This window comes from Mixophyes fleayi, chromosome 5 (assembly GCF_038048845.1).
Source record: "Mixophyes fleayi isolate aMixFle1 chromosome 5, aMixFle1.hap1, whole genome shotgun sequence".
NCBI lineage: Eukaryota > Metazoa > Chordata > Amphibia > Anura > Limnodynastidae > Mixophyes > Mixophyes fleayi.
Window position 1 is genome coordinate 176,717,095 of NC_134406.1, and position 15,478 is coordinate 176,732,572.

Genomic DNA, 15,478 nt, shown 5'->3' on the forward strand with positions numbered 1-15,478 from the left:
CAATTGAAATATATATTTAAATATTGCAAATAAAGCCAGACAGGGAGCTTTTGCATAGAGCGTGGGTGTTAAGTAGTCCCATCTCTCAACTGTTCCATTTTTGGAAAGGAGAATGGAAAAGTGACAGAATTATAAAATGCAATCCTTTATAAAAAAAAAAAGCACTGGGATTCTGCCCATATCTAGTGTAGCAAGGTGGAGAATGATACAGCATGGATGAGAAATGTAGAGCAAATGGTATTGCCTAATGAATGTGTGCATGCAAGGCCTCATTTAGAATTGGACGCATTTGCGCAAAAGAGCATACTTACATGTGTATTTTGAGCTGAAAGTATCTCAAGATGTGTCCACCTCAAAAACAAAATTTGCGCAGGAGTACAAGTGTGTATATTTACTCCTGACAGTAACATAGAAATGCGCCTTAGCAATCTTAGTAGTAAATGCTAAAGTCTAATTACCCTATTTGTACACAACATAATAATGTAAATGAAGTGTGACATACTCAAAAGAGAATAGGGAGTGTCTTGACTGTTATTTATAAATACAAGAGTTGCATTTTACATATAAATTGTTGTTAAATAGAAACATTCTTTGTTTACCCCTTTAAAAACGCAAGGGGAATCTCCTTTACTGCAGGCGTTCAAATTCCTGCCGTAGTCCGTGAAGTTAGTGAATGAAGTACTAACAGAGAGGTGAATACACAATCAGCCAATCAGTTAGTGCAGCTGATCAACATAATTTCATATCTTTGCACCCACCCTCCAATACTCGCAAGAGATTCTCTTCCTAAAAGGCGTATCTAGGGATGTGTCTCCGTCTAATTATATTGCACCCATGTTAAGATGCCCTTGCTGTGCTCAGTTTATGATTGCCAGGCCCTGTCAACCCCTGTTCTGCCTTTTCCAAAGCAAATGGACATGCATATATTACACCCAAAAATAAGCATATGCCCAACTCTAAATGAGGCCCATAGTGTTAATTTCCTTTCAGACTTGATTGTGACACTTACATATGGTTTTAGTCCCTTAAGCTGGGTACACACTACAATGTTTTCATCCAATAATCGGCTCAACCAGCCGACATACGACTGCTCGTTCAAAAGTCGGGTCAGTGTGTACAGTGACACGATGGTCGAAAGTCTGCCCAAATGGACGATTCTCGCCTCATTTGGTTGGTCGTACCGTTTAATATTTTCGTTCCAATCTCGTTTCCGCTGTGTAGTGTGTATAAACTTTCGATCGATCAACAACAGTGAGTACGAAATTACAGTCATTGCTCACGACAACATGGCTGTAAAAAGTTGCTAAAGGGACATCCGCTTTTCCCTTTATCGTCCTAAACAAGGCTAGTGTGTATGCAGTCCATGGACTGAGCGATCGGACCATCGGTCGCATGTAAAATTGCTTGGCATAAAAAGTTGGTCGAAATTTCTGTAGTGTGTACCCAGCTTTAGTCAGCTGGGATAGGCAGAGGTAGAGTTTTTTCTTCACTCTAGGATTTGGCTTATCTTGGACCCAGAAAGGGTCCGGGGGTCCTGGTGTCACTTCTTTCAGTTAAGTAGATAAGCTAAATAAAGGTTGGTGAAGGGAAGGGGACATACACAGTGAGTTATTTATGCAAACATAGGCATTTGAGTTAAGAAAATGGCATTTGTGCTGCAAATCTACATTTTGTACTTTCTTAATAAAACCTTTTGTAACAAATGTAAAAAAAAAACAAAGACATTACATTAATAAATCATAGAACTGTAAAAAGAAATAACAAAAAGAAAATAGAAAATGAAGTAGAATGTGAAGCTGTCACAATTGTTTAAACTATGCCACCAGTGGGAAACAGAATATGTATTAAAACTTAAAAATACAACTCAGTGGACACCTGGGGGTAAATATATGAAGCTCCCATTTCTGCAAGTCGCCGGAAATCTGCGAATTTGCAGGGGAAATTTAAAGCGTCGATGGCTTGTAAAGGTTTGCCTGTACAAGACATCGCCGCTTTAAATTTCCCCTGCAAAGTTGCCGATTTCCGGCGTCTTGCAGAAATCGGAGCTATATGCATTTACCCCCTAGACTCTGATAACAGTAATAATTAGCTTTAAATGCCTTAAAATAAAGAATGAAAAAAAAAATTGTATTTTATGTAGCAAGGGGTTAATTACAGCAATAGTAAATATCAAACAGTAGATGTGAAAGTTGTGTGGTTGGAAGGGACACAAGACCATATTACAAGCAAGTGTCCAGTACAGTCTGAATTCACTACTGTAAAATATTGTATGAAAGTTGTTACATACTATAACTAGGACAATGGTTCATTCCATTGTGATTCACTGAGAGCCTCCCTTGGTGAACAATGGTATGAAAAATAACAACATGTTAAACTAAACCATTACAATTTAGGGTTACAACTTACTTACCATAGCATGATTAAGCCATTGTGGAATAATTGTATCAAGACCCTCAGGGTAAACCAGTTGTCTGTCATATGAATACAACACCCAGAAGGATAAAGACACAAACTGCAATAAAAGAAGAATGTTGAAGGAATTTGTTACAGTAAACACTCCCACTTTTTCTGTTATGAGACAGTCTATGACTTTGACCTTTGGAATTGGATGAATCCGAGTGTTCCATTGTGTCATGTCTAGAACTTTTCAGTTAAAAACACTACAACTTCTCATGCAATCAAAGACTACAGTATTGATGAAGACAGTTGTTCATTCAAACTGCAATTTGAATTATGAATATATGTCCAAGTTGCTTAAGCACAACTGGCTGATTAGTGGAAGACTTGGCTGCAATTACATTAGATTAAACAATATGTATTTCCGCTTTCCATGCACTTATGAAGTGGAGGTCAAGCATTACCCACATCTTTCCACATAACTTTATCACATACCAAATTTCAGAGACACTGATAGCACTGACACAGTGTATTTCACAAATGAGATATTGAACCCTACTCCTCATTCCCCTCAGCAACACCTCAGAATATCTCATGATCAGTAGAGTGCTAGGGTGTTGTTGGGCATTGTTCCAAGGACGTTGGGGACATGTGTAGTATGACTGAGGGCAAAGGAGGGCTGGCAAATTTTAGCCTGGGGGGCAAGAATCGACTCAGCAGCCTATTAGGAACATTTGAAAAGAAAGAAAAATGCAGGTGGCCCAGTGACCCAGCTCTAGGTAGCCGACTATGGGACTGGCCTAGGAGACCGATGCCCCCCAGCTCATCCTGCCCCTGGCTGAGGGTATTGTGCAATGAAGCTAGGAAGATCTGTAAAGTGGGGAAAAAAAGTCTGTGCAGTGTTCCCAGGGGTTTGTGCAATGTGCCTGATGGGTTTTGTGCAATGGAGATATGATGGTGTTAACAGTGGGGTGATGTCTGGGAAGTGTGGCTGATGCTACGTGTAATGTGGTTGAAGAGATGTGTGCAATGGACTAGTAGGGTATGTGCAATAAGGCTACATATCAGAGGGCTAAAAGCTGCTAGCCCAATTAATCTAAATCTAGCTATGAAAACACAATGTTTTATGATATGCAATATTTCCATACAGTGTTGCTGTAAGGTTTCATACATGAAGGAGGCATTAAAGAACCATAAACTTTCTGTAATAATTGTTTCTATTTAAACCAGAAATAAAAAAAATGTGAATCGATTTAGCCAAAATGAAAATAATAGTGGCACATAATAAATTTGGTGAATCAAACTGCCCATTTCTCAGCAATAATAATTGGTATTAAAATCTAAGCATTAAATAAGGAGCTTAAATACAAAAGCACAGTTGGGCACATTTTGATTGACATTAACACTAATCCCAAGAGGAGAACACTTTACAGTTCATGTGATTTAAACTTACAGTTGCTGCTGGAAAAGCCAGAACAGAGAAGAGAAGGTCTCTGAAATAGATGACACACTTTACTAACTTAATCCCTCTTATTGGAAGCAGCAGATCCGTCACAAAAGTGACAGCATAGAACAAAGTTTGCAAAACCTACGAAAAATAAATATATTATAGGCATGTCTACGATAAATCAAAGCAAGCTTACACTTTTTTTACATTCCATTTTCTATGCCATGGTAGCTCAGTTGACAAAACATTTCTTGAACGAGAGGACATAGAATGAAACTAGATGGAGGGAGACTGAGAGGTCCCAGCATAGGACAAGCAGAAGGCTTTTGTGAGAAACCCACCTGTCTCCCACCCCATAAAAAATAGAATATGTTATAGAAAGAAATAAACCAATATATAATATATTCATAGAAATAATATATTTATAATATATGCATGTATAGCCAGGCACCCTGTGGGGAAGACGTGGCTTGATAGACTATTAGACCGTTTGACTCATGTCTACAATCAAACTTGGTAAAAAGAGGCTCAGCCAGATAGCACTGAGTATTATGGGAGATGTAGTTCTTTATCAGATGATGTGCCAATGGTTGCAAATCCTTGCACTATGAATTGAAATGCCCATTCAATGAAATGTAATGCTTACCACATTAAGTACTGTCAAGTACTTCCACTGTCCACCGTACAAGAAAACTCCAGTCGGCTGTTCCTTTGCACTGACCGTAAAAAGGGAATATGTGAGAAAGAAGTACCAGATAAAAATACAGCAGTGGTACATAAGGAGAGCAACGGGGGCCATGATCCAGCAATCTGATAAAGAAGCCTAGTGAGTATTTTGCTGTGTTGTCCTTGCTGTACTTGTTCCATGGAAAGCACTGAAGACCATTAAGCTTTGTTCTGATTAATGAATCGGATTTGGAAAAAATTGGTTCTCCTGTGTTGGCTAACGGCACTCAAGAAACTTTAGTTTAGTCTGAGGATTTCAAAGCCTCTCTTGAGATCAGAAAAGATTAAGCTCATGTAATCTCATATGGAACAAATGTGATCTTTGTTTCTTAGAGATGTGGAAAGAAACAAAGATCATTTTTACATTTCTCACACTGAGCTTTCTCATGTTTATTGAATCCAATGCTATTTAAAATGATTCATTTTACAATATTACAAATGTTACAATATATATTTATTATAGAGGAGCATAGAATTAAGCATAATGGGTTTTCATTCCAATTATTTCAAAGACCTTTGAATCCTTCCCTCCATTGCGGTGCTTGTGGTAAAAATAAAAATAAAGTGTTCAATTATCTATGGGACAGAATTCTATACAGCATATTTCTAACATGTAGAAATCGGATAAGTAAGCATGAACAGAAATGAATGACATAACTGAGAAATGATTTGGTGGAATGGAGCTCACGTAAGAACTTCAGATGTTTCTGACATAATAGGTCATAATAAATCCTTTTTGTTTGCTATTTCTTTATATCTTACCCACCAAAGTATTGTTTAGTAACCTCTCCAGTAAGGGCTCATTCAGATATCAAAGCTGAATTGCACTGCACATGCTGTAAGGTTTTATGGCAATCAAGATGCTCTGACTACATCATCATCATTATCATCATTTATTTAAATATGGCCAGCAAATTAGGTAGAGCTTTACAATTGGGGACAAACATTGTAATAGACAGTACTGGGTAATACAGACAAAGAGGTGAGAAGGCTCTGCTCGCAAGCTTACAATATATGGGTCAATGGGAGTCAGACACATGAGATTAAATCTACATATTGCATTTCGATCCATCCAGATTACAAATGTAAAAAGTGATTAGTATGCCATATGATCCAGTCATACTGTTGGTCACAGGGTGAGAGTGTTGTTGTCTTGTGTGAATTGTGTAAAGAGTGGTAATAGGGTAACCTAGATAGGTTAAGCGGGTGGTTGAGGAATCTTATAAGCTTGCCTGAAGAGGTGGCTTTTCAGAGAACGCTTGAAGGTTTGTAGACCAGAAGAAAGTCTTATTGGGTAAGGGAGGGAATTCTATAGAGTGGGTGCAGCTCGAAAATAATCCTGTAAACGGGAATGGGAGGATGTAATGAGAGTGGATGAGAGACCCAGATTGTAGGTTAGTAGAAGTATTTTATATTGGATTCAATAAAAAACAGGCAACCAATGTAGAGACTGACAGAGTAACTCAGAGGAAAAACAATTTGCAAGGAAAATCAATCTAGCCGTTGCATTCAAAATAGATCGTAGGAGCTCGAGTCTGGCTTGGGGAAGACCAGTAAGGAGGGAATTGCAATAGTCAATGCGGGAGATGATGAGATATGTGCATATTCTGGAAATGTTTTATAGATGTATGTAACATGATTTATATATAGAGAGCCTGTTTCATTAAGAAAAGTTAATAAAAAAATTGAGTAAGTTTTATTACTCAGGTTTTCTGGACAAAACCATGTTGCAATGTAAGAGGTGCAAATGAGTTTATTATTTTGCACATAAGGAAATTACTGTCTGTTTTTTCATGGAGCACACAAATACTTGATAGCTTATTTGTACACTGAAATTTAAATTTGACCTACCCGAATATAAATCTGCCATAACATTTTAAATTTACCTCCCCTCCAATGCAACATGGTTTTGCCTTACTTACGTTTGCTTAACTTTCCTTAATGAATCAGGCCCAGAGTCAATGTGGGGAACAAAGGATAGTTCTGAGTCAAGGATCACACCTAGGCAGACATGTTGTCAACAGAAATAGAAATATCAGGTAGGTCAGGTAGGTATGTCAGGTATCTCAGGTAGGTATGTCAGGTATCTTCTGTTGGTGATATTATTAAATCTGTTTTTGAAAGATTGGGTTTGAGTTGGCGAAATGACATCCAAGATGAATTGGCAGAAAGACAGTCTGTAACCCAGGACAACACAGATGAGCTGAGTAATAATTTGAGAGAGAGTTTGGGTCAGAATTTTGTTTTCTCAGAATAGGAGTGATCACTGTGTGCTTGTATAATGACAGGAAGATATCAGTAGATAGAGAGAGACTGAGAGAGAGAGAGAGAGAGAGAGAGAGATATTTAGTTAGAGGAGGGATGAGCACAGGAAATAGGGATATACTGATTTGTGAGGGTATGGGATCAAGAGAACAGAAGGTAGAGTAAGGAGATAAGAAGAGTATAGAAACTTCCTCTTCATTTGTGGGCTCAAATGAAGAGAGGGTATCAGAGGGTGCTGGGATGAAATTGAACTGATTGCTTGTCTAGGAGGATGATACCATTTCTTTTCTGATCTTTTCAAGCTTGTCCTTGAAGTAGGAAGCAAAATCCTGGGCACTGATAATAGTTGAAGGGTTTGGGGTGGGAGGATTCAGAAGAGATGTAAATGTGTTAAACAGATGTTTGTGGTTAGAAGCCTGAGCATAGATGAGAGATTGGAAGTTTGTTTGTTTTACAGTGTCCAGAGCATTTCCATAGGATTAGTAGATAGAAGTATATGTGGAGAAATTAGGTACGAGATTTACGCCAGTAACGTTCTGCTTTACGGAAAAGTATTTGAAGATTTCTTGCTAATTTAGTGTGCCACGGCTGACTTTGAAGTTGACATGTAGTATGAATTTTTACTGGAGCCACTTGATCGAGGGCTGTATGGTGAAAATGAGGTACTGCCATATCAGGGGAGGAGAATGTAGAGATAGGGGAGAGAAGGTGTTGGAGAGAGGTGGAAAAATTTTGAAAATTAATAGAGTTAAGATTTCTCTGGGTATGAGGAAGCTTGGTAGAGTTTGACAGCAGAGAGGTTAAAGTAGCAGGGGTAAGATGATGATTTCAGAGGGAGAAAGGTGTGTTGAGGAAATCAGAAACTGAGCATAGTCTAGAGAAAACAAGATCAAGGCAATAGTGATCCCGATAAGCAGAGGATCCAACTCACTGAGGTTGAGGTGAGGGAGGAGGTTAGAGAGAGTAGTTTGGAAGCAGCATTGGAACGTGGATTAGCAATGGGAATGTTGAAATCGCCCAGGATGATGGTGGGGATGTCAGAAGATCAGAAGTGAGGAAGCCATGCAGAGAAATCCTCATGAAATTGTTGATGTGCTCCATATGGCATTAAAAATATAGTAGGCACTAACACTTATTTCGTTTGTTCACATATTACTGCACGCTAATGTCTGTTGTGGACAGTCCCTTCTGAATCCTGCAAATGAATAGTATGTATCAGTATGTGCTCAGACCCAGAGAATGTTAGCTTGTATCCATGGTTAGATGCAAATACCATGGGGTAAGGGTCAGGATATTTCATGGCCTGCTTGCCGCCAGAATGCAAACCCTTTGCCTTAAGTTGCTGTTCCCAAAATATTGTAGCCTAAAGCAAAGAGCTCCCCTCTTTTCATGGCATAAACACTGCTGGTGCCAATGCACCTGTCATGACAATTCATTATCAAAAATTAAGGGGATACTATATAGCCGACAGCACAAGTGCAGATTAAACTGGTAATTTTTTTTAGCCAAATTGACCAGAAATTTGTAAATTAATGCTGTCAAAATAATCTAATCTGCCAAATGATGTTTGATCTGGTAGATCTGAAAATATAAACATGTTTTATGCTGCTTATCTGGTCAGAATCTATGATTCAGTCTGATACACAAATGCTTAACAAACAGTTCTTTAAAATCTAGCTCTCTACATGTGTGGAAAAATTGGTCATACAGGAGTTATGAATTGAAGTTGAAAAGTGTTTAAATACTGAAACCAATGGTGTTCCACTAGTCTAGATGAAACAGTTTAATCAGAATCTAGAAATTTATAGTTAACTGTGCTTACATGATAGACAGAGAAATATTCAGTGAAACTTATCAGATTTCTTAGAAACTGTGCAGTCATTAACAAAACAGCTCGAAAAAACACCTAAAATGTTTAAGTCTTCAGTAATATATTGTACTACATGTGTTATTTTATTCATTTTTTTTAACACTTGACTGTCTACTATGTTCATGTCATTATATTATATTGACTGTTTTGCTAATAGATGAAATATCTCAATTTATCACAATAATAGCATTCTAATGCAAGCAATACAATTTCTACTATATCTTACATATCTGTTTATTCAACTTCTAAGAGTATAGCAAAAGGAAAGGGAGATTACAGAGATTAATTCAAAGTAAATTTCATGGTGTTTTTTCTTCTCTAGCAAGTTTAATATCTGTCCTCTTGGTATTTGTATAGCTACAATGAAAGCGATTATTTGAAAAGTGCATACATATACAGAGTATGTGATTTCAATAAAATGAAAAAAAAATCTGCATACAACAGTGGAAAAAAAACCACTTCTAACCAGAATTAGCACGAGTAAATGACAGGCAATTGATTTTAAGATAAGAACAGGGCAACTTATTATTTTCATTGTATGTTCCATACATAGAGCAGTATGCAGGACAGAGAATATGTAAATATTTATGATGAAGAAAACTCAAAAGTAATAAAGTACATTTTTTAGTGAATCTTGGCTTTTGTCACCAAAATACTTATGCATCAATAAATGTCATTCATAATAAAAACAAAACATATCAAGAAGCTTGATATATGTTCATTTAATGGGGCAAAAACAAGATTCCCAGAAAATATATTTTATATTTGTCTTTAACAAAAATATTTATGGTCTGTATACAGTATGCATATGCGAATATGTGTAAGAAAGACGCATTAAAAAAAAACATTAACATTTGCACCAGACACATATTAGGGGCTAGATGTACTAAGCTGCTGGTTTGAAAAAGTGGGGATGTTGCCTATAGCAACCAATCAGATTCTAGCTTTCATTTATTTAGTACATTCTACAAAATGACAGCTAGAATCTGATTGGTTGCTATAGGCAACATCCCCACTTTTTCAAACCCGCAGCTTAGTAAACCTAGCCCTAAGTGTACAAGTGTGTATGCCCCAAGATGGCACAGAGATGTGGCTTGATGTTGTTTGTAGTAAATGATATTCACATTACCTATTTGTGCACCTCACTTTGCTTACAATATCTTCACCTCCTGCCCTCCTCAACACTCCTATCCCACAAACCTTTTGCTTCTATCCATTCCCTGTCATTTGATGCATCTCACTTCTAATCCAACATACTATACTGTATCTATGTGCAGTATGACAACATTATTTTATGTACAGTGCTATCTGTATATTGGTAATGTGAATGCTCAAAATAGTGTTTTTGAGAAGAAAAAAAACGGACAATTCAGATGAGCAGCACAATGCAACAATGAACAATAGTGTGCACGTGTTATTTAATAATCCTAGGCTTTCAGACCTGTTATGTATCAACCAGTAAAACTTCCATAACAGAGATGTCGACCTGACCTATTTCACCCAGGATATACTGCTGCTCCAATAGCTACCAATCACTTTCTGACAGAGTTAACCTGGGCTCAAGTAAAGACTTGATGGTTAAGGGTTGATTTACGTCAATTCATTAACGGACCCTGTTAGTTCAGTTGTAAAGTCAGCGTAAGTAAATAAGATTATAAGTAAGATTATACAGTGTACAGTATACAAAAGATAAATGGAATTAAAAAATTAATATTAAAGAATATTAAAGAAATGCATATTGAACATTAGTCTGCATATTTATTTAGGTCTATTTTGATTGTTCAATTAAACATTTTAGATACAAGAGAGCAAAAAAAAATGTACATGCATTTTTCAAATATCCAGGGCCTGATTGATCAAGGAATGCAAAATTAATGCATTGTTTTAAATAGCATGTAAGTTACACGCCCATATGCCCGTATTCAAGTACAAGCTGATTTCAAGAAATCTATCCATTTCAATACAGGTATAAGTACGTTGTGGCTATAGGGTACTTGTCGTATGCAGACAGACTCATCACACTGCAGGATATGCACAATGCTTGTTTTCTAATGTATGGTGGAAAAAAGTTAAATACTTTAACACTTATTAATACTACAATCATCATCATTATCAGCTATTTATATAGCGCTACTAATTCCGCAGCGCTGTACAGAGAACTCACATCAGTTCCTGCTCCACTGGAGCTTACAGTCTAAATTCCCTAATATACACACACACATACACACAGACTAGGGTCAATTTTGAAAGCAGCCAATTAACCTAGTATGTTTTTGGCGTGTGGGAGGAAATCGGAGCACCCAGAGGAAACCCACGCAAACACATACAAACTCCACACAGATAAGGCCATGGTCGGGAATCAAACGCATGACCCCAGTACTGTGAGCAGAAGTGCTAACCACTAAGCCACTGTGCTGCCCAACACCAACATATTACGCAGCACTTCAAATTTATGTTAATGTTTGCTTATTTTTGTTAGAGAATGTGGAGACAACCCCATGCACCCTTGCTGGAACTGAATCCACTATGTGTTTATGTATATACACACATAATAGGCTCAATTACATGTAATGTGCTATACCAGGTCTGGACAACCTGTGGTTCTCATGGTGTTGTGAAACTACAAACTCCAGCATGCTTTGCCAAGTGATATACTGAAATACATAAATCAGGATGTTTACTGTATATAAAAATGCATTTTTACGACCTTAGATATATACAAATGTCCTTGCCAATAGACTCAACAGGGTCCTGATCGACCCTGATCAGGTGGGATTTATTCCAAACAGACAAGCGTCAACATCCGCAGGGTTATTAATATTATACACTGGATCAATACCCAAAAAGCCCCCTCAGTGCTGGATACCGAGAAAGCATTAGATAGAGTCTCATGGCCCTTTATGTTTTCAACCCTCATAACTTTTGGCTTTATGGGTAATTTTCTTACAGCTATTAAAGCGCTTTACACTAACCCCACCCCCAGGGTCGTGACGACTGGCCAGGTCTCAAACCCTCTCCACCTTCACAACGGCACCCGACAGGGCTGCCCTCTATCACCACTGTTATGACAAGTGAGGCTTTTAGGATGAACGCACTTAAAGGGCGACAGGGTTTGTAACAAGCTGAACGGTTACCTAATGTGGTTTAACATGGGGTGGGGACCGACCAATGGTGGATCACGTGGGAGGGACCTTGATAGAATATAGCAGGCTGTACTTCCTGTTTTACCTCACTTGCAGCACGAGATCCCGCCCACCCATCCCTCAATTTAATCGGGGTTTTTGTAAGGTGGGGTAGGAAGGCACTGCGTTCAGCGGCTGATTAGTGGGCGCACAGGTAGTTGGTCGTAGGTCACTGCCCCCTTTGAAGCAACAGTAACTCCTTTTGGTCCTTCGGTGAGGAGGGTCCCTGTCCGGCTCGGTGAGGGAGGGCAGCGTGAGTTGTAAGGGGCAGTCACTCTGACGCCAACTCAGCGCTATGTATGTAGGGATTTGTTCCCCGTGGTTTTGCGGACTTACGGCGGTTTGCGCCAGTCCACTAAGTAATCTTGTGTGATCAGCTCGTGAGCTGTTCCGCAATGCCCTTTCTCCGCCACCATAGGTTTTAGTTAATATAAAATCCTTACAATAAAATTCCTGCCAATTTTTTAATAACTTACACAGGTCTCCGTGTCTTTATTTGCATACAAATGTTTAAAGTTTAAGGTTGATATGAAGTTTGTGGGAACATACACGGTGAGCCCTTTATTTGTACTGGTATCAAACCATTAGCAGCAGCAATTAGGAACAACATTAATATTTCGGGAATCCAGCTAGGATCTACACAATATAAAATTACACTGTTTGCAGATGGTGTGCTTTTAACCGTGTCCAACTCTTGGATATCTCTTCCCAACCTTCTCTCTGAACTAACCTCCTAAGGAACGTTTGTCCGGATATAAGAACAATGACACCAAGTCCGAGGCCATGGTGTTCTTTGTTTCGACCAAATGCAAGGCATACCTTGAGGATTCATTCAAATTTCAATGGCGTCCCCTGGTAATACGAAACCTAGGTGTGGCAATAACAAGACATTACTCCGACCTGTACCGATTTAATTACTTTCACATGTTGGTCGAGAGCTAAACAAAAGGCAGTTCCTATATATTTTTTAGACTGGGCGGATAAATGCAGTAAAGATGAACATTCTACCATGGCTGCTGTATTTGTTTCAGACTTTACCACTCTGGGTTCCTCCCTCATTTTTGGCAGCACTACAGACAGCCCAGACTCAAGTGTTCCACCCTGGCAAAGCCAGCCAACGAAGGAGACTTGGTCTATCTCTTCTTTCTAACTATTACTATGCCACTTAGTTACACAATGTGATCTATTGGCACACTAATCCAGGTTTAAAAAAATGGGTTGATATTGAGAACGCCATGACCCCGGAGGCCCTGCTGCACTATCTTCCATGGTTGTACAGACTTCTCATACCTACAAAGTCATAGTTTTATTTACTCACAAACACACACTAAAAAACTTAGAAAATGAATGCCCTTTGAGCGCAGCTGCATTTACGCAGTGGGTTGCAGAGGAAATATATACTAGACCCCCCTAGACCCACATGGGGAGACATGGGAAAGAGACCTAGGGCTAGGAAATTATTAATAGTCCGAGCATGGAAAAAACTCTTCGCCCTACCAAACCCGAATTGATAAACAGGCTATGGCACATTTTATCAGAGCCGGCTTTAGACCTCATGGTGCCCTAAGCAAGATACTGGTTGGGGGCTCCCCTCCCTGAAACAATCCATAGCACTATGTTTTTTAGCATACCATATACCCCTATAGCTAAGAAGAATTAAAGCTATGAGCCGCCGAGCGCACTTAGTCAAACGAGGTATGGCCATATCATTGGGGGCATGGCTTGCATCATTGGGGGCATACCTAGCAGCAACAACCTTGCGTACCTAGTAACATCCTTGCAGTTGTCACTTTTGTCCCTCCATCATCACATGTGCCCCTTCACATTAACAGTGTGCCCCTTCACAATATCACATGTGCCCCTTCATTATCACTTTTGTCCCTCCATCATCACTTTTGCCACTTCGCAATATCACATATGCCCCTTCATTGGCACTTTTGTCCCTTTACAATATCACATATGTCCCTTCACATCACCTCTGTCCCCCTTCACATCACCTCTGTCCCCCTTCACATCACCTCTGTGCCCCTTCACATTATCTCTGTCTCTGTCCCCCTTCACATTACCTCTGTGCCCCTTCACATCACCTCTGTCCCCCTTCCCATCACCTCAACCACCTCCATAATTTTTTTGGAACAATTTGTTTCCCTTTTTTCATAGTGTGCCTGTCACGGTTCAGTGGGTCGGATCCTACATCTGCCTAATTTAGCGCTAATCCCAGCAAGCAGCGGAGTCTAACAAACGGAGGGTATTCACCAGGGACCACCGCAAGGTGGTTTGGTTTTAGCTGCGTCCGCCCGCAGGTCGCGGCCCTCACTGGAAATATCAGGCGAGACCTATACGGGAATGTAGATAGGAGAAACTCTGCAGACAACTGCAGCAGGAGTGATGGAGCATCAGCTCTGCGGACAAGTGGTTACCACAGGGTTAGTGGCGAAGTACACGATGAAGTGTCATCTCTGCAGACAACAGGTTATAGCAGGAGTGATGGAGCGTCAGCTACAAGTGGTTACCACAGGGTTAGTGGCGAAGTACACGATGAAGTGTCAGCTCTGCAGACAACAGGTTATAGCAGGACTGATGGAGCGTCAGCTCTGCGGACAACAGGTAATAGCAGGAATGGTGGAGCGTCAGCTCTGCAGACAACAGGTACAGCAGGAGTGGTGGAGAGTCAGCTCTGCAGACAACAGGTACAGCAGGAAAGGTGGAGCTTCAGCTATGCAGACAACAGGTTATAGCTGGAGTGAGGGTGCGTCAGCTCTGCAGACAACATGTACAGCAGGAGAGGTGGAGCGTCAGCTCAGCAGGCAACAGATATCCAGCGGGAGAAACGGATCCACATCTAACACCAAGCAGGTAACTTGATAAACAGGCACTGAGCTGCAGGGGGGGAGTGCCTTTTAAAGTTTGGAGCCAAAATTGAGTATCCAATGGGAGAGAGGCAGAGGGCATAAGAAGATCAAGTCTGCGCATGCACAGACCTGAGATGAAGACGCCGGTGGTCAGAGCACGGAGGTCAGCGAGGAGCAGGTAAGTATGTTGTAGAAACCGAAGGACCGTCGTGTGACAGTGCCATTGTGCCTCCGATAGTTTGCTTACCTTTCTATTGCTTTCTTAACTTGTGTTTTCTTCTTTCTGTTTTCTCATCTTCTTTTCTGTTTTCTTGCTTGCCTTGTCACGCGCACTGCTCCTCTCCGCTCCTCTCCGCTCCTCTGAGTCTTCAGTGAATATGCAGTTGGGCGTGATGACGTCACACCCGACATTCAATGGAATGCAACTGAGCAGGAAGGAGGAGAGGAGGCTGCCGGGGTGCGCTGCAATAATGTGACTTTTTTTTTAAAAAAAAAAAGAATTCCCTCCCTCGAACACAGGTTTTTTTATTTGCTGCCGCCCCCAACACCCGCCGGGCCCCCTGGGGACCGCTGGGCCCTAGGCAAGTCCCTAGGTTGCCTAGCGATAAATCTGGCCATGCATTTTATCCATAGAGTATATCACAGCCCTCCTTAATGATTCACTCACTAAATTTCATGAAACATGGAGCCCAGGTTCAGCCTACATGACTCCCCTGTCCCGAGTTATAGGTAACTGAGA

General features: G+C 40.0%; 1 protein-coding gene across 4 annotated transcripts in view; it reads right to left on the reverse strand.

The window, feature by feature from the left end:
- The window catches only part of ADTRP (androgen dependent TFPI regulating protein), an 84,506-nt gene that overhangs the window by 24,908 nt on the left and 44,120 nt on the right, over window positions 1-15,478 (reverse strand). For 3 of the 4 annotated variants that reach the window (XM_075211324.1, XM_075211322.1, XM_075211321.1), the window contains exons 2-4: window positions 4,491-4,560; window positions 3,851-3,985; window positions 2,411-2,512 (exon numbers count right to left, since the gene is read on the reverse strand). In XM_075211324.1, the coding sequence (XP_075067425.1) occupies window positions 2,411-2,512; window positions 3,851-3,985; window positions 4,491-4,560 (307 nt within the window). Of the gene's footprint in view, window positions 1-2,410; window positions 2,513-3,850; window positions 3,986-4,490; window positions 4,816-15,478 lie in introns of those variants that run through there. The other variant, XM_075211323.1, reaches the window with a different exon arrangement.